We start from the raw sequence: 27,588 nt of genomic DNA on the forward strand, positions 1-27,588 counted from the left end.
ATGACGTCATCGGCGCATGCGCTCTGAAGGAACGGCCATCCGTGCCTTCAGAGTCCTATGCCGTGAACAGCGGCTCCCGCACGGACGCGCGGGAGTGATGTAATCACGCCTCCGGCCAATCAGATGGCCGGAGGACGCGAACCCGGAAGCAGGACGGCCGGACATGTCGGCCGTCCTGTCGCTGAGGGGGCGGCACGGCGGGGGCTTAGTTTTAAGGCAAGTACTTCATAATGAGCTAGTATGCGATGCATACTAGCTCATTATGCCTTTCTCTTTACAGGGCTTTTTTTTCTCTCGTTTTTTTTAAGTGACTTTACTTCCTCTTTCAGGTAAATTGTGCTAGCAGTATTCAAAATAGAATAAAATTTTGACTGAATAGATAAATGCATCAAAAGGTAGATTTCATATTTAGCTGTAGATCCAATTGGACAGAAGGTGTTGCAAGTACAAACCATTGCAGCTTATGCAGCAATGCACCAAAAAGCAATGAGACATTCTTTTGCATCTTCTGTACATTACTCTTGGTATACATTCCCTTTAAGAATGTGGAATTTACTTTATTTAATGAAAAAGCATCAGAAGTTAATTCAGGTGTAGGATAATTTTTATTTTACAATTACATACAAGGATGTGAGAACTTATATAAACAACGGAGGGAACAATCCTCCCATCTGCTGAAATTAAAAAAAAAAATAAAATAAAAAGTTAGAAAGCAGCTCCATTTGTGTGGAAAACATATGGGAACCAATAAGCATCCAATATCTGCCCATACATTTTAAAATCAGCTGGGCCTGGCAGGAGCCTTGCAGTTCCTACTTTTGTGTTATCTGTAAGAGATGCATACTTTGTTTTTACAGCAGGTAACAAGATTGCGTTCAGTCTGTCCTGTCTAGCAAAGTCCAAAACCCCGATGTGTACAGATTGGCAATGTAAAACCCCAGTCCCGCATGGGACTGGTCGAGATCAGCTGGGGTCACCGATTTCGAGGCTTTGTTTTCATTTCTTTGGGACACTTTCCAGAGGCTTCCCAATGTCCTTCCCACGTAGCTTGAGGCCTGGAAAACAGGGGGGTCAGTAAGTGGGACTGCCTTAATTTTTCTTACTTGTAGCACCAAACAAAGAATAAACGTGTAGCGCTAACAATGAATAGTGACATAAAAATCAATAATCATGAACAATGTGCATAATTGTGAAAAAAATAAAAAAGTCCATATAGAAGTCCTTAACCACTTTGCCTCGCCCACCGTACATTTACTGAGGCACTCTGCCGCTTGCAGGATAAGCGTCGTAGACCTACGTTGCTCGCCCACGAGACTGTAGCGCGCTCCCGCCCCCGCTCGTTCCCTGGGGAGCCAGCGCGTGTGACCGGCGGCTCCGATGGCCGCCGGCCACTCGCGATCTCCCACAGCAGAGAGAGAAAGACAGAACGCTGATGTAAACACAGCCGTCTGTCATTCTCCCTGAAGTAAGCAGAGAGGCTATGCGATCCTGCTATATAGGATTGCATGTCTCTGTGGTTACTTCACTAGCCATGCCCCTTGACAGTTAGAATCACGCCACTAGGGACACACTTAACCCCTTGATCACCAGCAAAGTTAACCCCTTCTCTGCCAGTGTCATTTTTACAGCAACAGTGCATATTTATAGAACCGATTACTGTAGTAATGTCACTGGTACCCCCAAGTGTGTCAAAAATGTCAGTCAGGGGTCCGATCTGTCCGCCGCAATGTCGCAGTCCTGGAAAAAAAAAAAAGGAAATCTTTCCCGTAGTTAGTAAAAACGCAATAACTTTTGTGCAAGCCAATCAAAATACGCTTATTGCGATTTTTTTTTAACCAAAAATATGTAGCAGAAAACAAATTGGCTTAAAACCATTCCCCCAACAGGGTCAAATGAGTGTCCGCTCTCAACAGATCATCCAGGTACCCCAGTACCGCAATTCCCCTCCGGCGCAGCAATGCTAGCACTAGAGCCAGAACCTTGGTAAACACCCTGGGAGCGGAGGCGAGACCAAAGGGTAACGCTACAAACTGCTAATGCTGCTCAGGTACCGCAAAGTGGAGAAACTGCTGGTGTCCAGCGTAGATAAAGGACGCATATCTACACATCCCCATCTATGGAGGCCAAGAAATCTCACTGATGCAAAGACGCTACAACCGTGCGGATGGACTCCATCCGAAACCTATGTACCCGTGCAAAACGGTTCAGGGCCTTGAGATCTAGGATGGGACACACCTTGCTTTTTCTGGGCACGGTGAACAGATGATTGGAAAAATACTTGAAAACGTTCCGGAGCTGGCACAATCACCCCTTGTGAAAGCAAAAAGGGGGAATTTGGGACTTTAAATGAGATACCTGGTCTAAGCCATACAATATCTCCATCCCTGAAAGTCAGACGACCAAGAAAAAAGGAGAATTGGGACATTAAATGAGGCAATGGTAAGCAGCTGATAAAAAGTATCACAGTAATGTTTATTTAATGATCTGATAAAGACAAGAAATCCATGGCATTTAACACCAGAAAAATACATGTAGAAAAAATATGAGCCAGTGTATATGAAATAGATTAATATATGAATAAATACATCATTCCAAAAATGACATATCATACATAAAAAAAAAAAAAAAAAAAAAAAAAACGGAATTTTTGTAAAATCTTACCGTAAAATTCCTTTCTCTGAGTCCTCCGACAGTCGCCGCCCCTTCCCAAGTCTTCACCAATGGGTATTGACCTTTGCTCCGCAGGAGTAGCAAGGCACAAGATTTATTAACAACAAAAGCTTTTAGCATAGACACACCCCTAGGGGCTGTCCCCTTAGTCAATACCTCCCTGCACCAGCATTCCCAACTCAGTTTGGTAGCATAGCAGTAAGAGTACACAAAAACCCCAAAAGAGGGGCGGGGGGCGGCGACTGTCGGAGGACTCAGAGAAAGGAATTTTCCGGTAAGATTTTACAAAAATTCAGTTCTCTTACGTCCGACAGTCGCCGCCCCTTCCCAAGTCTTCACCAATGGGACGTCCCAAAGCAGTGTAGACCTGAGGGGTGGGAGACGCAGCCGCAGAAAAAGCAACACACTACCCACATCAGAGAAAGGAACCTTACCCACAGTAAGAGAACCAACTGGGCAACAGGAAAAACGTGCTCAACAGGAGCAACAACCCAGGAAAAACAAGTAACCCAGGGGTAAAACACCCCAACAGCCAAGGACCCAAAAAACAAGGGTCCCTAAGGCACTGCCGCACTGAGAACTTTACTGCCAAAGGAGGCATTGGCCGATGCCTGAACAGCCACCTTATAAAAAATGGAGAAAGTGTGCACGGACGACCAAGTCGCAGCCTCGCACACCAGGGCCACCAAAGCCCGAAGCCGGAAGGCCCAAGACGTACTCAGATCTGGTAGAGTGCGCCTTAACAGGGAAGGGTGGAACCCGTTCCTGCAAGTACAGGCCAGAACAATGGACTGTCAGATCCATTTGGCAATGGTCGCCGCAGACGCCGCCATGCCCTTCCGAGGACCCTCAGGAAGGACAAGGAGGGAATCCGACTCGCGAAAGGAAATAGCGGACGACAGGGGGAACTCTGAGCGTCCTGACAACATCCAAGGAATGCAAAGCAACCCCCTAGGATGCACGGGCTTCGCACAGAGCGAAGGCACGACAATGTCCTCACCAAGGTGAAAGCCAGAGCCACCTTCGGGATGAAGGGCGGGTGAGGTCGCAAGACCACCTTACCCTTGTGAACCACCGAGTAGGGAGAACGGCAGGACAGCGCCGCCAACTCTGACACCCTGCGATCCGAAGTGATCGCCACTAAAAAAGGCAATCTTTTCAGACAGCAGAGACAAACGATATCCCCTTGAAGTTGTCAAAGGGGACACGCTGCAACATGGACAGAACCAAGTCCAAGTCCCACGGAGGTAAGGGCCCCCTCCGAGGAGGGGCCAAAAGACGCACACCTCGAACAAAGATGTGAATGAGGAATGAGACGCCATAGGGCGCCGAAAAAGAACAGCCAGTGCAGAAACCTGGCCCGTTATCGTGGCCAGCGCCAAAAGCTGGACCACACCAGTCTGAAGGAAAGCCAACACTCTCGACACCGAGGGGAGGGGAGAATCCCCTGGACACATACCAGGCAAAGTACGCTTTCCAAGCACGGTAATAAACGTTACCAGACAAGGCTTTTTTGCCGTGAGTAGAGAAGAAAGGACCACAGGGGAGAGACCCCCGTCCACAGGATCTGGCTTCCAACAGCCAGGACGTTACAGCCAGCGACTGTAAAGCAGGAAGGAAGATCGGTCAACGAGACAGAAGGGCTTCCCGCAGTGGCAGGCGCCACGGAGGCACGACAGCCATATGAACGATGTCCATGTGCCAGGACCGGCGAGGCCAGTCGGGTGCCATCAGAAACACCACGTGCGATTTTCAGGCCAACCCATGAAGGAGCCTGGATCGCAACTGAAGTAGAGGAAAGGCATACATCAGCCGATACTGATGCCAAAGTGCCACCAACGCGTCCGAGGCGGCCGCCCGAGGATCGCGCGTGCTTGCCACAAACCTTTCCCCCAGGTTGTTCAGCCGAGACACAAAACAGATCTACATTCGGGGATCCTCACCTCGAGCACAGCATCTGAAAGATTTCCGGGTGTAGGGACCAATCCCCCTGGTCCAGGGTCTGGCGGCTCAGATAACCGACCTGCCAGTTCCCCACCCCCGGAATGTGAACTGTCGTGAACGCCGGGACGTGAGGTCCGGCCCAGGACAGAATGTCGGGCACACCTGGTGCCCCCTTGGTGGTCGACGTAAGCCACCGCGGTGGCATAGTCCGTCTGAACCCGAACCATACGGCCCTGAAGTCGTACCGACCACTGGAGAAGGCAAAGCTGTATCTCTCCCAAGTCCAGATTGCTGATCGGAAGGGAGGATCCCTCCTCCTACCAAGTTCCCTGGGCAAACAGGTTGCCCAGAACACCACCCCAGCCCGACAGACTGGCAGCCGTGGTGATCACCGTCCATAGCAACGGACGAAAAGACTTGCCCCCCGACACAGCCGGGGACTGGAGCCACCACAGAAGAGCTCTTCTGGTTCGGCGCTCAACGAAAACCCTCAGATCCCAAGACTGAGGACGCATTTTCCACTTGGCCAGAATCTCCCCTAGGGGAGACCGCGTGTGAAACCCGATCAAAGGGAATCGCCTCGAAGGCCGAGACCACTAACCCCAGGCACCGCATACAGGTCCTGAGTGAGAAGGAACGGGTGTCCCGGAGGGCCCTGACCTCATCCTGAATAGTCCGGAGTTCTCCCTCCGGCAGGAACACACTAGCATGAGCAGAGTCCAGAACCATTCCCCGATAGGGAAAGCGAAACGCAGGAGACAGCGTCTACTTCGGAACGTCGATGGTCCAACCGAACTCCTGAAGCGCCTGTACCGTAGTGGACAGGGCGTTCAGCAGGCTCTGACTGACACTCGATCTAAACAGGAGATCATCCAGACAACCCAAGACCGCAACGCACTGGGCTCTCAACAGGCCCAGAACAGGTGCCAGCACTTGGTAAGAACCCGTGGAGCCGAAGCGAGACCGAAAGGCAACGCCGCGAACCGGCAACGGTCCTCCGTAATGGCGAACCAAGGCACCTCTGGCGACCTTCGAAAATAGGGATGCGCAGGCACGCATCCCACAGGCCAACAAAGGCCAGGAATCCTCCCGGGCTCAGGGCAACCCCACCGAGCGCAGGGATTCCACGCAAAACTCCTGAACATGCACAAAGGGGTTCAGAGCTTATAAGTCCAGGATCGGACGTACTTTGCCCTCCTTACTGGCCACAGTGAGCAAATTGGAGTAAAAACCCCCGAAACCTGACCCGGTGAGGCACCGGGACCACCACCCCCTGGGCCAGGAGATCCTGCATGCGCCCAGGAGACAGCCGAAGAATTGAGGAAAAAAACCTGTCCGATCTTGTATCTCGTTCGAACGAATTCCTGAACCCACCTGTCCCGAGGCGGGACAGCCAAGGCTGGAGGAGAAACGCACAAACGTTCCCCCACCCCAGAAGCGGGTGAGGGCGTCCCTTCAGGCAGAAGCGGAATGGGGCAAAGAGCCGGCGCAGCCGGAATCTCGCTACCCGCCCAGGGCTCCTTTAGGCCACCTTGGCCTTACGAAGGGTCTACCCCTGGACTGCGACTTAAGGGCATGAAAAAGACCCCTGAGAGGGTCCAAATGCGGGGCCCCGCTCGCCGCGAAAGGACGTGTCCTTCGGATTCTGGGGCAACAGAGAGCTCTTGCCCCCAGTCACTTCATTCACCAGAGTATCCAAAGCCTCGCCAAAAAAGGCGAGACCCAGCACAGAGAAAACCATCCACCGTTTTCCGTGACAATTGGTCAGTCGACCAACGCATCAGCCAGATCAGTCGACGGTAGGCACCACGACACTAGACAGGCGTGCAGCGAGAGGGGCCTCATGCAAGGCCGCATCGCAAAAGTACATGACCCCCTGATGGAGCAAGACTACCATAGCCTGCGCAGCTGGCTGTGCAGCAGCAGATACAAGGGTGCGCCAGAGCCCCTCAGTCCAGGCGGTCCCCGCTTGAGCCACCATGACGGAAGCGAAATAGGTTCGAGCATAGAGCCCGCCACCATATAAGCATGGCGGGCAAGAGACCCCAACCTCCCGTCCGTAGGATCCCGGAAAACCGGGGTATCCTCCAGTGGAAACCAGGGTAACCCTGGCCAACACGGCCCCAGCGTGATCCACCTGGGGTGCCACACACAAGCGCTCCTCCGTGGAGGGCGCAACAGGGTGAAGCAGCGTAAAATTGAAATAAGGGCTTTTTTTTTTTTTTTTGCGCCATTGTTCAATCACAGCGTGATGAAATGCAGCAGGGCAGGGAAAAAACCCGCGCCAACAAGCAGTTTCTATGTATCCTAAAGGATGATCTTTCATGGGAGGGAGCAGCACATCCATAAGCACAAGAACAAAGGTGCGAATGAGGAATGAGACGCCATAGGGCGCCATAGGGGAGACGTATCAACCCCTTCAACCTCTGCCTCCCCTCCAGACCCCAAAAGGGCCAGAGATGAGCGAGACCCTGAAAAGGGCAAGCCAGTCACAGCAGCCACATCACCATCTGAAACAGAGGAGACAGATAACCTGGCCCGCAACTATGCAGAACATTCAGCCATCCGCACCCCCATCAATGACACCAAAAATGTCACCACAGCGGCCAAGTAAAGCACAGCGGGGGTTTAGCAGACCCAGGGTCCTCCACCAGGCTGGGGGAACCAGTTATCCAGAGAATCCATGTCAATAAACAAGTGTGAAACAAAAAGGTACTGGCCCTTTAAGCGCTGCGGCGAGCGCAGCCCACCGCAAAGCCCACAACAAGCACCGATCCCCACAGGGGCAGAAAACAGCTGAATCATGGAGAAATCACCTGCAGAGCGCGCAGAGCGTTGCCACTGATCGCTGTTCCAGAGATAGGCTGAACTATAACACTGCTGCTGGCTCAGGGAAAATGGCTTCCCATAGGAATCAATGGAGGCTTCTAGAAAATGGCTGCCGACGTGCTCGGATCGAGCGGCCCGCCACACACCAAAAATGGCGGCGATCGGCGCCAAAAGCACCGCAACCCTGTACAAGGCCCAGGGTGAAGCCAACATGTCACACAGTGAAAATGGCGGACCGCGTGGCGCTCGGCCGTAGCAGTCGCCGCACATACATGTCTGCACTCATAACACACAAGGTGACATATGAAAGGGAGGGGTCCCCACCTCACTACATTGAATAAATAATAACCCCGCAGGGATACATCAGGGAGCCCACTACACAGACATGAGGGGACACACAGTGCAGCAGACTGACACCCCAGACAGAGGCCCCCACATAGAAAAGGTGCTTACCGTACCGGATGGCGCGGGGAGCCGTCTCAAGCGACAAAGCGCTATCAGGATGACAGGGAGTGCCGCAGCCAGGACGCAGTGGACTGCAGCACGAGACCGCAGAATGGCGTCCAGTGAGGTAGCCACCTCACAGGCAGCATCCCTGCAGCGAACAGGGATGGGTCGTTCATAGCGCCAGGGCGAACCATAGCTGAACGCTCGATGGCAGGCTGGGGATCCATCTGGCCCACAGCCCTGGGATCCAGGGTGGCCAGTCCGAGACCCAGCGCCGCATGATCATCTTCATCCGAAGATCCCTAAACTAAAGCTGACAAAACAACAGCTAGTAAAGAAAGAAAAATACTTGAAATAAAATAAAAAAAAAAAAAGGGTAGAAGGCTGAGACTGGAGCCCCAGCACAGGAAAGCCTGCTACTCCTAAGCTAGGCAAGATCAAACTGAGTTGAGAATGCTGGTGCAGGGAGGCATTGACTAAGGGGACAGCCCCTAGGGGTGTGTCTATGCTAAAAGCTTTTGTTAACAAATCTTGTGCCTAGCTACTCCTGCGGAGCAAAGGTCAATACCCATTGGTGAAGACTTGGGAAGGGGCGGCGACTGTCGGAGGACGTAAGAGAAAACAAAATGCATCATGTAGTATTGTTAGAGCTGCATCATAGACACGATGCGTTTCATGCGTTAAATGCATTCTCTCAGAAGTAGATGCAGGACAGGGGTCTACAAGAAAAGGGTATACATGAGTATCTATGGAACTTGATCCAGAAAACTTGGGGGAAAAAAAAAAACATGAAAAATATAGGATGGCTTACAAATGGGTTCAGAGTTGGAGTGGTAATGAGGGTGGCAGGTAGCTGAGAAGTGTAATGTCCAACCCAGGAGCTGAGGGAGCATGGCAGTCCAAAGCACGACCAAAGCCACTCAAGGTCCCCAATAAAAAAAAATTAAATATACACACAGCAGCGAAGGAGTAGGTCTGTAGAAATAATGATAAAATAAATAATGTACAACGAGTATAATGGTAGTGCTGCTTAGAGGGTGATATATATCTGAAAAAAGCTGGGAAACCTGATCCAACCATGGTAAGACTGGTGAAGTAAAAAAAAAAGGGCAGAAAGTGAACAACCCAAAAGAAAAAAAAGGAGGAAAAAGTGGTGCTCAGGAATGGAGGGGAAAAAAAAAAAAATAGAGATGCAACCTGTGTCGACACAAGACATAGCCAAAGAAAGAATGCATATAAATAGTAAGACCAATGTGCCCAAAGTGCAGGCCATGGATAGATAATACAAGTAGTGGCAAGTGAGTCAGGAATGAATCATCGTATAGAAAAATGTGCAAAGTATAATAGAAATCAGTAAGAATAGCAAGGAGCAGGGGACTCCAAAGGGTAAAATATAGAGAATAAAAAAGATTCAAGTCCATAAAGAAATATGGACTTGAAAAAAATGAAGGAAAATAGAAATAGGGAGTGCACAGGCAAGCACAAAAATAGTTACCTAGTGAGTCCTAAGGTGTGGAGAGCATGCACGCTCACCAGCATCCGACACCAGACTCAGCACCTGAAAGCCGCTGCTGTTAGATCGTGATCGGCGCTGAGACATCAGGCGCACGGCACGTGGTGTGGCACCGATTGTGCAATGGATAGCCTACCCTGCCCCCTAACAGTGCGAGAGAAAGGGGAGGCCCCCGGAGCACAATCGCAGCTCCTGGGTGTAGGACACAATCAGCCCCATGGAAATAACCCAACGAAATAAATTTTAAAGCAATAGTGAAATGGACATATCGTTTATCAAAATAAATAGGTTAAAATAAATAAATAATATATATTATATTATATATACACACACACACACACACACACACACACAGGGTCTGGTCCAACAGCTCCGGTACCGCAGGGGGTAGCTGTGTCGTTTCCAAGTTACTCTTCAGTAACTTTCCCCCATTGAGCAGCAGTCTGCGCTACGAGAATCTTCACAAAGTTAGCTTTTAACATGTGACCCGTTACCACATGAACATGACGGGATAAGGATTCCACCCGTCTATCCACGGGATCTGAAATGGTTGGAGACTTTTCCACTGGCACCAGAGTCGCTTTATTCAACCTGGCCACCGGGGAATCCACTTTCAGTGGGACAGCCCGGCAAAGGTATAGCGGAGTGTAAAGCGCTTGAGAACAACCAACATGTGCTTGATGTGTCGCCACTGTTCATCCACACTAGATTTGTGATATTTGCAGGAGCATCACCCATTTTTAGAGTTTCCCTTACAGAAACTATCAAATTTCCCACCAAAGTGCGTTCCTGTGCAACAGCTGAGGAGAATAGGTCCTCTTCACCGTCAGAATGCGAAGACACCAACCCCTCAGGGTGGTCTGCGGCGACCAGGTCTTTGTCAGAATCCGAAGATCCTGCAGATGGAGGGGAGGACCGGGGAAGTTTGCGGCTAGTAGCACTAGAACAAACAAGACTCCACTTTTGACATCAGGCTTTGCAGAAAAACTGCAATCTCTGGCTGCAACCGCAGGATAGATTTTATCCTGGGATTTCATTTGCAAAAAGAGAAAAACGGAATTTTTGTAAAATCTTACCTGTAAAATTCCTTTCTCTGAGTCCTCCGACAGTCGCCGCCTCTTCATATTCGTCACATATGGGGTATTAGACTTTGCTCCGAAGGAGTAGCTAGGCAACAGAATATGTTAACAATAAAGCTTTAACATATCCCACCCTCAAGGGGTGGTCCCCTCAGTCAATACCCTCCTACTTCCTGCAACCATATCTCAGTTTTAGTGGAATAGCAGTAGAGTATACATTCAAACCCCAAAAGAGGGGCGGGGGCGGCGACTGTCGGAGGACTCAGAGAAAGGAATTTTACAGGTAAGATTTTACAAAAATTCCGTTTTCTCTTACGTCCTCCGACAGTCGCCGCCTCTTCATATTCGTCACATATGGGGACGTCCCAAAGCAGTGCAAACATGAGGGGTGGGAAACGCATCCGCGCCGAAAGGCAACGCAGTCTCCACATCAAAGAAAGGAACCTTACCAAAGGAAGGAAACCAGCTGGGCAACAGCAAAATAAGTGCTCAACAGGAGCAACAACCCAGGAAAAGACAAAAAACCAGGGGATACAAAAAACTATCCCAACAGCCAGGAGTCCCCAACAAGGGACCCTATGGAACAGCCGCACTAAGAACCTTGCGGCCAAAGGAAGCATCCGCCGATGCCTGAACATCTACTTTGTAGAATTTTGTGAAAGTGTGTACGGTCGACCAAGTCGCCGCCTTACACACCTGGGCTACAGAAGCCCCATGACGGCAGGCCCAAGACGTACTCAGTGATCTAGTAGAGTGCGCCTTCACAGGCACAGGGGGAACCTTCCCCTGCAAGGCATAGGCCTGTTCAATGGTCTGCCTGATCCATTTGGCAATGGTAGAGGCGGAAGCCGCCATGCCCTTCCGAGGACCCTCTGGAAGAACAAACAAGGAGTCAGTCTTACGAAAAGACTCAGTCCATTTAAAGTAAACCCTTATCGCCCGAACAACATCCAGAGAGTGCAATCTCACCTCCTTCGGATGTTTAGGCTTCGTGCACAACGAAGGCAAAACAATATCCTCGTTAAGATGGAATTCCGAAACTCGTTTCGGTAGAAAAGAAGGATTAGGTCGCAAGACCACCTTATCCAAATGAACAACCAGGTACGGAGACTTGCAGGACAAAGCCGCCAGTTCCGACACTCTGCGAGCCGAAGTGATCGCCACCAAAAAGGCGACCTTTTTGGACAACATAGACAACGAGATCTCCCTGATACGTTCAAAAGGAGCACGTTGTAACACAGATAGAACTAGATTCAAGTCCCAAGGGGGCAAAGGATCCCTCCTAGGAGGAACCAGATGCCGCACACCCTGAATAAAAGTGCCAACCAAGGAGTTGGAAGCCACGGGACGTTGAAACAGAACGGCCAGCGCCGACACCTGACCCTTAATCGTAGCCAGCGCCAAACGCTGATCGACACCCGTCTGAAGGAAAGACAGCACACGGGAAACCGAGTACGTGCGGGGTGAAAACCCCCTGGACTCACACCAGGCAAAATAGGCCTTCCAAGTACGGTAATAAACCTTCCCCGAGGAAGACTTCCTCGCGTTGATCAAAGTATGAACGACCTCTGGAGAGAGACCCTTCTCCTTCAGGACCTCGGTCTCAACAGCCAGGCCGTCAAAGCCAGCGACTGTAAAGCAGGATGGTAAATCGGTCCTTGAGACAGTAGATCGTCTCGAAGAGGCAGACGCCAAGGAGCGTCGACCGCCAGATTCACGAGGTCTGCGTACCAGGACCGGCGAGGCCAGTCCGGTGCCACAAGAATCACCGTGCTGCGTTCCGAGTGCAACCTGCGAAGGAACCTGGACAGCAACTGAATCGGTGGAAACGCGTACATCAGCCTGTACTGATGCCACGGGGCCACTAACGCGTCCGACGCGTCTGCCCGAGGGTCGCGCGTCCTTGCCACGAACCTCTTCACCTTGTAGTTGAGGCGAGACGCGAACAGGTCCACATCTGGAAGACCCCACTTCGCGCACAACATCTGGAAGACAGCCGGGTGGAGAGACCATTCCCCCTGATCCAGGGTCTGGCGACTCAGATAGTCCGCCTGCCAGTTCTCCACTCCCGGAATGTGAACCGCCGTTATCGCCGGGACATGAGTCTCGGCCCAAGACAGAATGTCGGCCACTTCTCGAGCCGCTCGGGCACTCCTGGTGCCCCCTTGGTGGTTGATGTAGGCCACCGCCGTGGCATTGTCCGTCTGCACCCGAACCGGGCAGCCCTGCAGCCGGTCCGTCCAGCGATGAAGACAGAGCCTTATTGCACGCAATTCCAGAATGTTGATCGGAAGGGAAGACTCCCCCTCCGACCAGGTCCCCTGGGCGGACAGAACGCCCAGAACACCACCCCAGCCCGACAGGCTGGCATCCGTGGTGATTATCGTCCACGAGATCGGACGAAACGACTTGCCCCCGGACACCAACGGGGACTGGAGCCACCACAGAAGGTTTTCCCTGGTGCGATGACTCAACGAGATCTGAAGATCCAGAGATTGAGGTCGCCCGTCCCACCTGGACAGGATCTCCGCTTGGAGACCCCGCGTGTGAAACTGCGCGAAAGGAATCGCCTCGAAGGCCGAGACCATCAATCCCAGACATCTCATACCCGTCCGCAGAGACGAGTGTGGAACGTCCCTGAGGGACCTGACTTCCTCCTGAAGAGTCCTGAGTTTGTCTTCCGGCAGGAAGACCTTCGCCTGCACCGAGTCCAGTATCATTCCCAGATAGGGGAGACGAACCGACGGACTCAGTGTCGACTTTGGAACATTTATCGTCCAACCGAACTCCTGCAGAGTTTGCATTGTGACAGACAGGTCCTTCTCCAGACCCTGTCTGGTCGCAGACCGAACCAGAATGTCGTCCAGATACCCCAGGACAGAAATGCCCTGGGCTCTCAATAATGCCAGAACCGGTGCAAGCACCTTGGTGAAGACCCGCGGAGCCGAGGCGAGCCCAAAGGGCAACGCCACAAACTGGTAGTGATCCTCCGCAATGGCAAATCGAAGGTACTTCTGATGACCCTCGAATATGGGGATGTGAAGGTACGCATCCTTCAAATCGATGGAGGCCATGAATTCCCCCGGAACCAGGGCAGCCACCACCGAGCGCAGGGATTCCATGCGGAACTTGCGAACTCGCACAGAGCGGTTCAGAGCTTTCAAGTCCAGAATCGGACGAACCTTGCCCTCCTTCCTGGGCACGGTGAACAGATTGGAATAAAACCCCCGAAATCTGTCCCGATGAGGCACCGGAACCACCACTCCCTGAGCCCTCAGGTCCCGCACCGCCAGGTGCAGATCCCGCAGGCGCTCTGGAGACAGTTGAAGATTTGAGGGAAAAAATCTGCTCTCCGGCCAAGAGAGAAACTCGATCTTGTAACCAGATCGAACGATTTCCAGAACCCATCTGTCCCTCACACGGGCCAACCAGGGCTGAAGAAAACCGAGCAAGCGTCCCCCCACCCCAAAACTGGGTGAGGGCGCCCCTTCAGGCCGAACTGTTATGGGCCGCAGGTCCGGATTGACCGGACTTCTGTTTCCCAGACCAGGGCTTCTTCTGAGAGCCTTGGCCCTTGAACGGTTTGCCCTTGTAGTGCGGCCGAAAGGCACGAAAGGACCCCTGAGGGGGCCGAAAATGAGCATGCTTCTTCCCAGAAGCCCCCTTAGCCTTGGGGAAATGGGGCAAGAGAGTGCTCTTACCCCCGGTAATCCCCTTAATCAACACATCCAGGGACTCCCCAAAAAGGCGAGACCCATCATAAGGCAGATTGGCTAAGGTTTTACGTGAAGATTGGTCCACCGACCAACATTTCAACCAAACCAGGCGGCGAGACAACACCGCCACGCTGTGCACACGCGCGGCCAACGGAATCAGGTCCAGGTCCGCATCACACAGATACATGACACCCTGGTGGATCTGATCCACCATATCCAGGGTCGCCGCCGAGGCCGAATCGGCCACTAGGACGCGCCTAAGCATCTGCGTCCAACTTGCGATCGCCTGGGCCGCCATGAGAGAAGCAAACAGAGCCTTAAGCATAGAACCCGTAACAGAATAAGTATGACGGGCAAGAGACTCCAGTCTCCTATCCGTGGCATCACGGAAAACAGGGGATCCCTCTGCAGGGATCGCAGTGGCTTTGTTCAAAACCGCAATCGCATGATCCACTGGCGGAGGCACACACCACCTTTCATCAGTGGCAGGCGAGAAAGGATAACGCAGCTTAAATTTACTTGGTACCGCAAAAGGCTTGCGCAAATCGCGCCATTGGTCCTTAACAGCGCGCTGAAAATCAGCATTGCAGGGAAAAACCTGCGGCGTCCTGCGTTTTCTCTGCGTCCCATAAGCCGCCAAGGCAGCTGGGGGACACACCTCGTCCTGCAAACGTAGCGTCTGCTTAATGGAAGCAATCAACTCATCCATGATTGCAAGCTCTTCAGGCGAGCCAGGGGGAGAATTATCAACCCCCTCAACTTCAGCCTCTACCTCAGACCCCACTAGATCAAGAGAGGAGCGGGACCCCGATAGGGGGGTCCCCGCCAGAACAGCCCCATCACCTTCACCCTCAGAATCAGAGGACAGAGCAACTCTGGGCCGTTTAGTAGATTGAGCAGCCACCAGCATTTGCACCTGTGCAGCAAGGCCAGCCACAATAGTGGCTAAATCCCCCCCTGGGGGGGAAACAGCGGTCCCCTGGCTTTCCACCAATACTGTGGGAAACTTGCCCTCCTGAGAATCCATTGCCCCTGTATGCCAGACAACCAAGGGTTAACTGCCCCCTTACAGCAAGCGCGGCAAGCGCAGCCCACCGCACCACACTCAGGCACAATGAGACCCCCACAGGGAATATACAGACTGAATACAGGCAATGGAACACAGGAATAGAAGGATAAAACCTGAGGAGACTCCGCTGCTGCTGCTGCCTCGATCGGTGCTTCCAGGAGAGAGGAAGTGATGCTGCCAGGGCGCTCTATGTAAGCCTATGGAGGCTACAAGAAAATGGCCGCCGTGCATGTAAACCATGCGGCCGGAGCGGGCGCCGGTAAAATGGCGTCGTTTGGCGCCGAAATCGCCGCTCCACAGTGCATAAAATCACACACAATATTATCCCATTATATGGATACATGTTAGATCGCCGCAGCGATCGCTGTATATGCCCCAACATGCCATTAAAAACATGCCCCACAGCACACAGCTCCTCACACTGCCCAGCCTGACATACTCAGTGTCATACAGCTCCCCCCCCCCTTGCAGCCCACAGCATGCAGCCGAGAGATAGGGAGACAAGCAGTGTGATTAAAGGCAGGTTACACAGTCCCAGACTGAGACCCCCCCCAGACAGACAGGTCCCCACATAGATACACTTACCTCACATGGCGTGGGGAACCCGCACAGGCGAACAAGCCGCTGCACATGAGGCAGGGAGAGTCGCAATTCAAGACGCACACAATGGCGGTTCAGAAACCGCACAGCGTCCAGTGAGGTAGCCACCTCACCAATCATCCCTGCACCGAACAGGGATGGGTCGTTCACTGTGCCAGGAGCGTTACCTGGCTGAACGCTCGATGGCAGACTGGGAAGCCACTGACCCACGACCTGCGACCAGGGGGATCAGCCCGAGACCCAGTCCGCATGATCCTCTTCGTCCGAAGAACTAACTAATGCTGACAAAAATAACAGCTAAGTAAAGGTAGAGAGAAAACTCAAACAAAATATCAAAAAGAAGAAAGAGTCTGGGACAAAAAGTCCCAGCACATAGAGAGCCAGCCACTCCTGACAAGCTAGACATTAAAACTGAGATATGGTTGCAGGAAGTAGGAGGGTATTGACTGAGGGGACCACCCCTTGAGGGTGGGATATGTTAAAGCTTTATTGTTAACATATTCTGTTGCCTAGCTACTCCTTCGGAGCAAAGTCTAATACCCCATATGTGACGAATATGAAGAGGCGGCGACTGTCGGAGGACGTAAGAGAAAAACATTTTTGGCAATGTCCCTTTTAAGACGGCGAAAAACACGCCCCCCCCATTTAGCTGCGGACTCCTACAGGAGACCCCCAGAACTTTACCAGATCCAGAGAACATGTCTCGATCAGAGCCAAAACGAAAGTGACACAGAAAGTGCAGGAAGAAGCAGCTCTGACTCATACACAGAAAAAAAGCATGCTGTGTGCCAGGCCCGCCCCCCGGACCACAAGAAAACGGCCGCAGTTTTCAATGGGGAATCCAAGAAAATGGCTGCCCATACAACCAAATGGGAACACAGAGGTACGAACCATGGAAAAATGGCAGCCCCCATAGCGCGCCATGCGGTCTCCGGGACCCCCAAAAAAGGGGTCCCAGAACAAAAGGCAACTATGGGGCCCCATTTAGAGACTCACCCAGGACGATTCACCCCCCCCTCAAAAAAATAATAAAAAAAAGCGGCGAAATGGCCGCATTTTTACCACAGCCCCCCACTCCCCATGGTGAAAAACCTACTAGAGGAGGGAGAAGCAGGGGTTACCCAGATTGTCCTCCAGGGGTGCCAGGGAATTGAGGGAGCCCCTAAGGTCTGACTATTCCAGGGATGGGCCCACGCCTGCCCCACGACCTCCAAGGGTGTGGAGGGGACAGCTTACTCGCCATATCACGGTACCGGTGGGCGCTACTCCGAAAAACAGATCACCTCCCATACGAAATGGGGATGCTGTTAGCCACAAGGAAGCTGCGACTCAGGGAATTCCAGGTCATTTGCGTCCCGGAGAGAAGATTTACTCGCAGGCCCGTCCTCATCCATCGGGGCACCGACGTGGCGCAGCGTAGTTCTGGACTATAACCTGCTCACGCTCGCAGGCAAAGGCTGGGAGACCTTAAGGATCTGATTATCCAGTTCGAATACCAGCCGGCTGTTGCTCGTAGTTCCTTTGGATCTTGGTCCTCTGGAACTAACTAGTTTGAGTATAGCAGAGCCTGAGTAGGTAATGCCTGCTGGGACAGCTCCCATAGGCGTCAACAAGTTTTTTTCCGCCTAGTGACAATCCCTATGAGTCTATGATTAAGAAGAGCTGCGTCTGTCGAACGATAGAGAAATACAAATTTGAGCCAGCTTGGACCAAACAAACTCACTCTTTAAAGTCTTAGCAAAGCTGGAAATGTACTTAAAACACCGGCTTGTTTTTGTGATTTTTCAAAAAAAAAAAAAAAAAAAAAAAAAAAAAAAAAAAAAAAAACCCTCACATGGTATTCCAGTGTAACTGCTGGAGAGTTAAAGAAAACCTTTGGGCTGCCATTGCTAAAATCTTCCGGGAAATGCCAGTTGCCTGGCTGACATGCTGATAGGGCTGTAACAACTAATCAACATAATCGATCATGAAAATAGTTGTCAACTATTTTCATAATAGATTAGTTGGTCAGCCGATTAGTTGTCCTGCATACAAAATGCATTATTTGTTTACATATCAGGAAACAATGCAGCAGACTTGCAGCTCAGTTCACCATCCATACATGTCAGTAAGTGCCTGAGGAGCAATGGATCATGGGACATATAGTCCTGGGCAGGAAAAGGGAGTTATTCTAAAGGCAGAATTTATTTTACCATGCTATAGGGGCACTCTGAAGGCAGAAGGGACCAAAAGCGTCGGCAGGGGACCCAAGAAGAGGAGAATCAGGGATGATCGCTTCAAAACTATTGCACAGGGCAGTAAAGATAGATAAGTCCCATAGGATTTAAGGGAAACATTTTCCTTGCAAGGCAAAAATGAAGGAAAAATATATCAGCCTGAAAGGGGCCTAAATTTTTTTTATACCCCCCCCCCCCCCCCATTCACAGCAAGCCTTTACCTCGTGATCAAATGATGGAACGATCACTTTGTCATCAAACCAGGGCCATGCCTGGTTCAGCCCTCTCCTCACACCGATACAGCGTGTGGGGAGAGAAGAGAGAGAGACAGCAGCGTGAGACTACTTGATTTACTGTGCTCAGTGACCTACAGTGCTATCATTGCCCTTAGTACTAGCACCCCTTAAGCGTTCATCAGTGCCACTAAAAGTTCCCATCAGTGCCATAAAAATTGCGTTTTTATTTCCTTTCCACATTTTTAATAACTTGTGGGGGGGAAAAAAAAAAAAAAAAATGGACATGTTCAAGAGACTCACGCCTCATAGAATATACACATTGTGGTGCTTGCTTTCCAAAATTGGGTAATTTACATTGTCCTGGTGCTCTAGGGCCTTCAAAAGTGTAATAGGTAGTCAAGAAATCAGATGTGTAAATTTATGCTGCTAGAACACCTGACCGTCCTCCCTGCATGTCAGGCCTCTGTATGTGGTTTGGCTGTAAAAAAGTCTCACACGTGTGGTATCGCCATACTCAAGAGTAGCAAGATGCGTTAAGGGGTGTAGTAGCAAGTATGCATGTGAAATATTATATAATATATAGCAGTGGGCAAGTCTGCAACTAAAGTGCAATGCTTGCTGCAAACAGACGTCAACAGAAAAGCAAAGGCTCAGGAGCTCACAGAGGGCATTACAAGGAGGCAGAACAAATACAATGTCAGGAAAAATTACAGAACCATTTAGTATATATAAATTTTGGTGAATAAAGAGGTTTAGTGTCACTTCAAATCACCAAAGAAATTTTTATCAGCATGACAGTGGTAGCAATGACAACCTTTGTACTCTTCTCAGCACAGGTTTATTTTAAAATCGTAACAGCAAATTCACTCCCAAAAAGGTGGCCTAAAATACTAGTCCGTACACATAAAGCATACACCAAATACTTACCAATCGCTCTTTCAATCTTTCCCATTACTTGATTGCTGGGAATAGCTCTTCCACACTCATAATCTGCAATTACCTGCGGCTTCTCATTAATTCTCTAAAAAATAAAAATACAAACAGGATTAAAAAAAAAAAAGGCACTGGAGATTCCTTTTGTATGCATTTAAACTGTGTGAAAACAGCTCTTTAAAAAACAAAAAAATTTACATCAGTTCATATAACTCAAAGTAGATAACATGCACACACTATTGCATTGGTTTGGAAGAGAGCCAAGTTAACCTATGTTTTTTGTGGATGATAAACACCAAGGAAAACGCACAGGAAGGAAAGGCAACTCAGTCACCTCAATTTCCTTATGGGCTTCAGCGTAAAGAAAAACAGTTAGGTACCTGGTAACTCTAAGAAGTCTTCCAGGGCAGCATCAGAGATAGGCTCCTCCCACTTAAACTAGGAAACACAATAGTACACCATTATAAAAATGTCAGCCAAACCTGCGTGCCTCAGTATTCGTAAAGCATCAAAGGAACCCTCACAGCAAGCTTATGAATTAGCAAAAATCCTTTGTACTGTTTAGGGAGGGAACAAGTGCTGCCCTGGAAGACTTAGAGAGTTACCAGGTACCCAACTCTGTTTTCTCTAATCGTCTTCCAGGGCAGCATCTGAGAGAATGTATCAAGAAATACTTACTAGGGAGGAGATAAGGTCTGGAGCACTTTGCGACCAAATGACTGGTCCTAACTGGACAGCTGGTTGATGCAAGAATGCCTTACGAAGGCATTGAAGCTCAACCATGTCGCTGCCCTGCAGATCTGCTCCAATGTTGTCCCGGCCCTTTCTGCGCTTGAAGATGCCAAAGCTCTGGTCGAGTGGACTTTGACTCCGCTCGGTGGGGCAAGGTTTTGTGCTTGGTAGGATGCCTATATAGCAAGCTTTATCCATCTGGCTATTGTACTTTGAGGCCTGTTTTCCCTTGTTGACTCCTGCATAGAGAAAGAATAAATGTAGTTTTGCGCCAGTGCTTAGTTCTCCCAAGGTAAGCTATAAGAACTTTTCTTACATTTAGCTTGTTGTAATGTCTCTTTTCTTGCTATCCATTGAACTTGGAAGGGATAACCACATTTTGTGTTCGGTGGAAAATTGAAGAGACTTTTGGTAAGAAAACCGGGTCTGGGTTAGGATTATCTTATCCGTTTGAATCAGACAGTAGGGTTCTATCATAGATATGAGCCTGTATTTCACTTACCCCCCCCCCCCCCTGGCCGACACAAGGGTCACTAGGAGTACTGTTTTTAGTGTAAGGTATTTATTCAAGCATTCCTCCAGTGGTTCAAAGGGTAGAGAGCGGAATCCTTAAAGCCTGCAGAAAGAGTACGGCCCTGAGGTTTTTCAAGGAAGCGACAAATAGGCGATCCCCATAAATGGGAGATCAGATAAGGCCTTCTTATAAGTCTGGTCCGCAGACCAGCATTTCAGCCAGATAATACGCGGAAGGGTCACTGCTGAGAGACAGACAGTCTAGAAATAAAAGGAGCCGCATCCAAAGAGGCATCACAGACAAACTGTAGCCCCTGGACAAACTGATCCATCAGCTTCACAAAAGGCAAGGGGAAGCCGTTCCTCCTCCAGGTCCCGGCGTAAAAGTTTAGCCCACTCGGTGAGAGTTTGTGACCCAAGGGCAATAGTAATACCAGCCCAAGTGCCGAAACAGCCACAGTGAACATATGGCAGGCCAGCCTCCGACTTCCTATCAGCCGGATGTTTAAAGGCCGGGGACTCCTCAACTGGAATTAAAGGTGGCTTTTTTTTAACCTGGAAACCGGCGAATCCACTACAAGCGGGACTGTCCACTTTTTAAGCAGGGAGTCCTCATAAGGCTACCGCATCGGAAAATGCTTGGGGACGGCAAAAGTGTGTTTTGGACAAACCCACTGTTTTGTGACAATATTATCAATGTAAGCAGGAAAGGGGAACACCCTTGCCGCCTTGCAGAGCCTGTGGGTGCCAAAGGGAACCGGCGCCTCCGACGCAGCATCAGCCGCATCCTCCATATTTAAAGTTTCACGCACTGAAACAATCAGCGCATCCACCAGCGCCTTTTCAGTCACGGCTAAAGGAGCCGAAAAATCATCCTCACTGAGCATGCAGGGTAAGTGGACACAGACCCAGAAGAGTAGGCCAAATCAGATTTAGTATTTGATGAGACAGATCAAGCAGGTGAAGGCAGGGGACGCTTTTTGCTAGTCCGTTTTACCAGGACCAAATACACCTTGAACACTAAGGACTCCAGGACCCCCGTCAGTGCAGTCAGGGATTGTTGGGACCTACAGGGCCTGGCAGCCTCCCAGGGGATCAGGTGGGGAAATGTGCTCCAGGGACTTCCATTAGTGACGAGGGGGGACTTGAGAGAGAAAAGGAAAAAAAGGTAAGAAAGAAAAAAAGAAAAAGACTGTTAGGGATACCCCCCTCCCCTCCCCACCGTGCAGAGAGAAGGAGAGAGAGAATCCAACAAAGACTCACCCCCACAGATCAGGTACTTACAGCACCAAGCGGCGATCAGGAAGAGAAAGATCCAGGAGTCAGCACTAGGGGATGAGGGGCTCCCACTGCCGAAATCACTGCCCACATAGCTTCAAAAAAACATGGCCGCTGCTATTTTCAAAGAGAACCACAAAATGGCCGTGAAGGCTACACAAAACATGGCCGCTGATCCACAGCACACACGGCTACAAGAAAATGGCGGCCCTGCTTGGCTATCAGGGGCCCAGGGGGGGATCCCAGGAGCTCCGAACAAGATCCCAGCAGATAGGGGGGCCCTGGCAGGAGCCCCCACCAGGTACATCCTCATCCCAAAAGTCGATCGTCCGGTCACCGGCAGTGCGCCCCCCACCCACCCCCAGCTCGACACCCCAGACCGACCTAAAAAGGTATGACCACCCCATAGGGGTGGGGGGGGGGGCAGATGGGGGGACCCAGGGATCCGACAGTTCCAGGGGTAGAAGGGGACAGCTACCTACCGTACCAGGAACAGTGTGGGCACTGTTTCAGACAGACCACGGCTCCATCAGAATAGTCGGCCAGGAGGAACGACTATGGCTCAGACTCAGACCAAGGTTTACACTATATTTGGAATACGGTTGATCGTAAATCCCGTTTTCCCTGTTGTTAGTATCATCTTTTTGTTTTTATACCAAGAAACATGTTTGCTCTACCTTTCGGTTTTTACCCATTTCGGTTGCGGCTGGTGGTTCTCAGTGCCACCATTTTGTGTCAACCACGTGTTCGGCCGCCATCTTGTTTTAGCATCAAGACCCATGTGGTTGTAAATTTACTTTTGTGTGGCAGCCATTTCGGGTTCTACATCTCCATTTTGTTTGGTGGTGTTGAAACCCATGTGGCTGAGCCACCATTTTGGATTTCAACAAACCACCTCTTCCGTTTTTGGTATCTCTAAACATTTTTCTCTTTTGTTTAAAAGGGCAACTTTGTTATAGAGCCATTATGTGATTTTTTTTTATACTGTATTTCAGTTTATAACTGGGGTTTCTTCATTTTAATTGAAATTCAGCATAAAAAAAACCCATCTGTTTGTGTTTTTAGGGGTAACTATTTTGTTTTAGAACGGTTCTCATTCTTTGTAAGCATTCGTGTTTAAGCTGTTTTTGTAGTGCATTTTGTCCCATTTTTTTGTTGTAACTACGTTTTCTAACGATAGACTACTGTGTCGAGTCTAACATCCTGTGTCGAGTCTAACATCCATTCTTTTATTGGATTCAGTTTTAGGGTTTGTTCTGTGCTGATTAGCGGTTATTTCTCAGAGGTAGTGTTTTCAATACTGCAGGTTGGGTTTTAGGTAGAGAGGTTATACCTTCCAGTGTGCAATCAGTAACCGGCATCACAATTTATTTTTTAATTAACATCAAGGAATAGACTGAAGCCAAGGTTTGCATAGGGAGGACTTTCATTGTGCTTTTGGGGTTGTTTGGCTGCACGGGTTAGGTCGAAACGAACGTGTGTACTTTGGGCCGTCTACGTGAAACGGGTGATAGGGACACGATTGTTTCAGCATTCAACGTGTGAGCAGTAGATACTGAAACCCGCCCCATATCTGGCCGTGTAAAATAATCAAGAGTTAGGGAGCGAGTGGGGGTTGATGAGCTGTACAGTCGTACAAAGCCACCGGGTTGAGGTTTTATAGCTGAGTGGCGGAGGGCCGTGTAAAATAATCCGGAAGCAAGCAGACACCGTTAAAGCAGGCACCTGGCAGTGTTGCTCCTAAACCAGGTGCGAAGGATTCGAATAGTCATGGGCCATGGGTTGTCCATGCAAGGGGGGAAACGCAGAGCCCCAAATTAGCCAAACAGTTTCGCGGTACATGAAGTCTGCATTTGGGGCTCGGTCCATGAGACCCCTCGAGAGGTGGCATAACCAAGGGAACCAGTTGGTGCATTCCTTTGATGTCTGGAGATGGGAGGAGTTACTAGGCTAAAAAGGCAACAAAGATGCTAGGCGTAGCACAATTGTGGCTTCAGAGATCCATCATGGTCAATCAGCAAGGCGTGCATGAGGCGGTAAAGAACCGCATTATGTACACTTGGCCTGATGAGATAGCCGAGTCCAGCGATCCGGTAAGGGAAGTAGAGGAAGCTCTTCCTGGGCTAACTTTACTGAGACAAGCCAGATCCACTGACACTGAACCGGTCACTGTCTCTCCTGATTCACGGCCCGTTATGGACCCTGTCTCCGCACTTTAATCTCAGTTTTCTTCAGCTCACGGTACAGACCGATACGGTTGACATCCTCCCACCTCACACTGTCTCTGTCAACAGCCTGTCATAACACCTGAACCTTCTTCCAAACTCTGTGGCAAACTGAGTTTTTTTTTTTTTTTTTTTTTTTTTTTTTTTACAGGTCTGCTATGAACATCAGGCATAATTGTCCAAACAACCCGGCTGGTGGCAATTTATTCCGGAGGCTATGGAAACTTCAAAAAAGGTAGGTATGGTCAGAAACGACTGACTCATCATAGGGTGTTGGTAAACTGGTGTCGGCCCACATCCTAGAGGAATTAAAATATCCCCTCCCTTGCCTCATTGACACTGATGCAGCCAAAACTGTTTTAAAGATCTCAAGATCCCAAGACAACTCCCACCGTAGGTCTCTTGGGCCAGACAGTGTCTTTACGAACGGCAAAGAGAAACAAAGAAAGGGCGCAACCACCTAGCAAATTATCCTCATGACACAGTGGCTCTGAGGAAGAGGCTGAGCCTCGAAACGCGTCAGCCGTCATCTCATCGGATTATAGACTAACTTATGGACTACTCCTGACACTGGAGCAACTGAGCTTGATATGATCTTTTTTTACCTGTGTTTGTGAGTAGCCATTTTATATGTTGCATGAATAAAGCCTATTATTGAGGATAATGCGCTAGGTCGGTGCGCCCTTTCCCTGTTTCTCTTTGCCTCTAGTACCGTTGGACTACCCCAGTCCGTTTTGGGCAGCAAGACCTTAGCCATCTGAGACGCCAGTTGTGAGTCCCGTGGGGAGTGTGGTCGGGGAGCTTGGATTCTAAGCGCAGGAGAAGGGTGGTATCACCTTATTGTTTTGGAGTGTCTTTACGAACGACTGAACCTCCCCATTGTAGGCTAGGCCAGTTCTGCAAGTAGAAGCTTTTTTTTTTCCCCCCTCAGGGTACCCGACATCTAACCACATCAGAATACAGACAGACATTGAAGGACCTCCAGAGACCTTGTAACGATACACTATTTTTGAATCCTGTGTCCTTTCTTCCTGTTAAAGAAGAGAAGGGGGAGAAGGTGCGGAAAATTACCATTTTTCAAAACTTTACTAAAAATCGCCCTCGGTCTCTGATCAATTTCCAACTTTAGTAGGACACAAGGAACAACACAATTGCCTTTCTTTGATGGAGTGGGAATCAGCAGCTGTCAGTCCAGTGAAGGAGACCCAAATTCCAGATGCTAACCTTTGGTTCCAGGAACTACACCCCAGATTATGCAGTGACTTCAACCGGTGAAATTGTGGAGAAGGGTTCTTTAGGTTGCCATATGTCCGCACAGGAAGCTGAGTTGTGGGCACTAGCAAGAGCCTGCGAGATAAGATCAGGGGATCAATGTCTATATAGATTCGAGATAAGCTTTATGGGGAGGCACGCGATTTTGGTCCTATCCAGAAGGCAAGTGGGTTCTTGACTAGTTTGGGGAAGTCAGTGCGGAGTTTATAGACAGACTGTTCACTGCCTTCTGCTTGGCACACAAGATAGCCATTCTGAAGGTAAAGGCTCATACTACTGAGACAACTATGGAAGCCAATGGAAATGCCTTGGCAGATAGAGCATCTAGAGCTGCCAAGGAAGATGCTCTGAGCCCTGTGGCAGAGACCCTGATGCTAGCCATCCCCTCTGACGTGTCACCAGTGGAAGAAACTGCAGACCAATGTGGAAATGCTGGGAAAGAGGAGATAGACGGCTTTGGGGGCTACACAGGGTCCAGACAACATCTGGGGTCATGTTGGTAAATGGCGTTTACCCACATCACTTTTTCCAATGATGGCCCACTCAGCTCATTACCCTGGGCATCAGTCAAAGATGGTTATTTGTGCACAGTTGGAGGAGCATTGGATTGCCCCTGGCTTCACTACCGCAGCTGCTAACTTTACCACTACTTGTTTAGTTACAATGTAGGTAAAATGGTAACCGTACCGAGGAAAGCACTCACCCAAACCGGAATATTCCTTTCGGCGCATTCAGATGGACTATATCACTTTGCCAAAGAGCAGAACGTACGAGCATGTCTTGGTCTGTCTGGATAGGTTTTCTGCGTGGCCAGAGGCCTGGGCGGTTCACAGTGCCAATACCACTACCAGTGCGAAAAAGATCCTGTCTGAGACAGTTTGTTGCTTGGGGGCTGCCTGGAATGATTGAGTCGGATCACTGGAGGCTGCCTGGAACGATCGAGTTGTATCACGGATGACACTTCACCGGTCAGATCTTTGCAGAGGTATGTAAGGCGCTTCACATCAACCAGGGATTCATCCTCAAAGTAGCGGTAAGCTTGAACCGCTGTAAAGAACTTTTAAAAAGTCATGGCCCAAATGTCTTCCCATTGCTCTTTAACCCATCAGGAATGCCCTTAAGACAGCCCCATGGGTTATCACCCTACAAGGTTTTTTTTTGGGAGTCAACCAAAGACTGGATTTGTACTTTCCCGTCAGCAGCTGTCATCTTTACATTCTCAGCTGACGGGGTAGGTACCATCCAGGCGGCCAAATCAACCTCAGAATCTGAGGTGGTAGAGAATGCAGGTGAAGGCGGGGGGGTTCACTTTTTGCTAGGCCTATTTTGAAGGGCCATGTTCACTTTGGACACCAGTGACTGCAGGACCGCCATCATGGCGGACCAAAACTCAGAGGGCCCAGCAGCTTCTGAGAGTGGGTCAGATGGTGATATATTTCAGGGACTCCATAGTTATCTGGGGACCTCTAGCAAAATCTGGAGAAAAAAAAAAAAAAAAAAAAAAGCTGTGAAAAGCCCCCCCACCGCTCTACTAGTGGCACCACAGGTCCCAGCGTGCCAAAAGCACTGCTATAGCAGAAAGAGGGAGTGTTAACACACCCACAGGGGACTTCACCACCATCGAATCAGAAGGGACACAAAGCGCCAAAATACGAGCCGTGTGGTGGTCAGAGAAAAAGGAAGCGCAGGCACTGCCACTAGAGTTATAGAAGAAGTGTGAAGATTGGTGGTGGCGCTACCACCAATCTTCACACTTCTTCTATAACACTTGCACCTTAACCCCAAGGTCTGATTGGGGCAGCTTACACCTCTATCTAATATATTTCTCTCCCAAACATCTAGTCCGTAGCGCTGGTCATATTTCTTTATTACTGCCACTAGAGGCCCACCGCCGAATCACCGCTCACAGTTTACAAGAAAATGGCCGCCGCATTGAAAATCAATGGGAAGCTACCAAAACATGGCAGCCAAGCTACACAAACATGGCCGCCGACGCCATTAGAAACCATCTACAGCAAAAAAGGCGGCACCTGCAGGACCCCCACGTACATGCAGCCAACAAGGGGGGCCCTGGCAGGGACCCCAACCAGGACCATCACTCCAGAATTTTTGCAGACTGGTCGGCTGGCGTCACGCTTCCCAGGGGGGAGCTGGTGAAAGGCGGGGCAGAGGGGGACCCCCAATAGTGAGGAGCGCCATTTGGGAAGGAAAGACACATGTGGGGCTACCAACCTGGGGAGGGGCCCGCGTCCACCCCGAGCATTCACCAAAGGGAGGGGGGGGGGGGTACACTACTCACTACACGTTGGAACCAGG

The 27,588-nt window shown here is 50.1% G+C and overlaps 1 protein-coding gene across 1 annotated transcript in view; it reads right to left on the reverse strand.

The window, feature by feature from the left end:
- Positions 1-586: 586 nt before the first annotated feature.
- Positions 587-27,588, reverse strand: part of EDF1 (endothelial differentiation related factor 1) — a 42,852-nt gene continuing 15,850 nt past the window's right edge. The window contains exons 4-5 of the mRNA XM_082264565.1: positions 19,247-19,340; positions 587-1,055 (exon numbers count right to left, since the gene is read on the reverse strand). Coding sequence (XP_082120691.1) covers positions 997-1,055; positions 19,247-19,340 — 153 coding nt within the window. The 3' untranslated portion in view covers positions 587-996. The remainder of the gene's footprint in view (positions 1,056-19,246; positions 19,341-27,588) is intronic.

Source organism: Pelophylax lessonae, assembly GCF_965119305.1.
Source record: "Pelophylax lessonae genome assembly, chromosome: 7".
Lineage (NCBI taxonomy): Eukaryota > Metazoa > Chordata > Amphibia > Anura > Ranidae > Pelophylax > Pelophylax lessonae.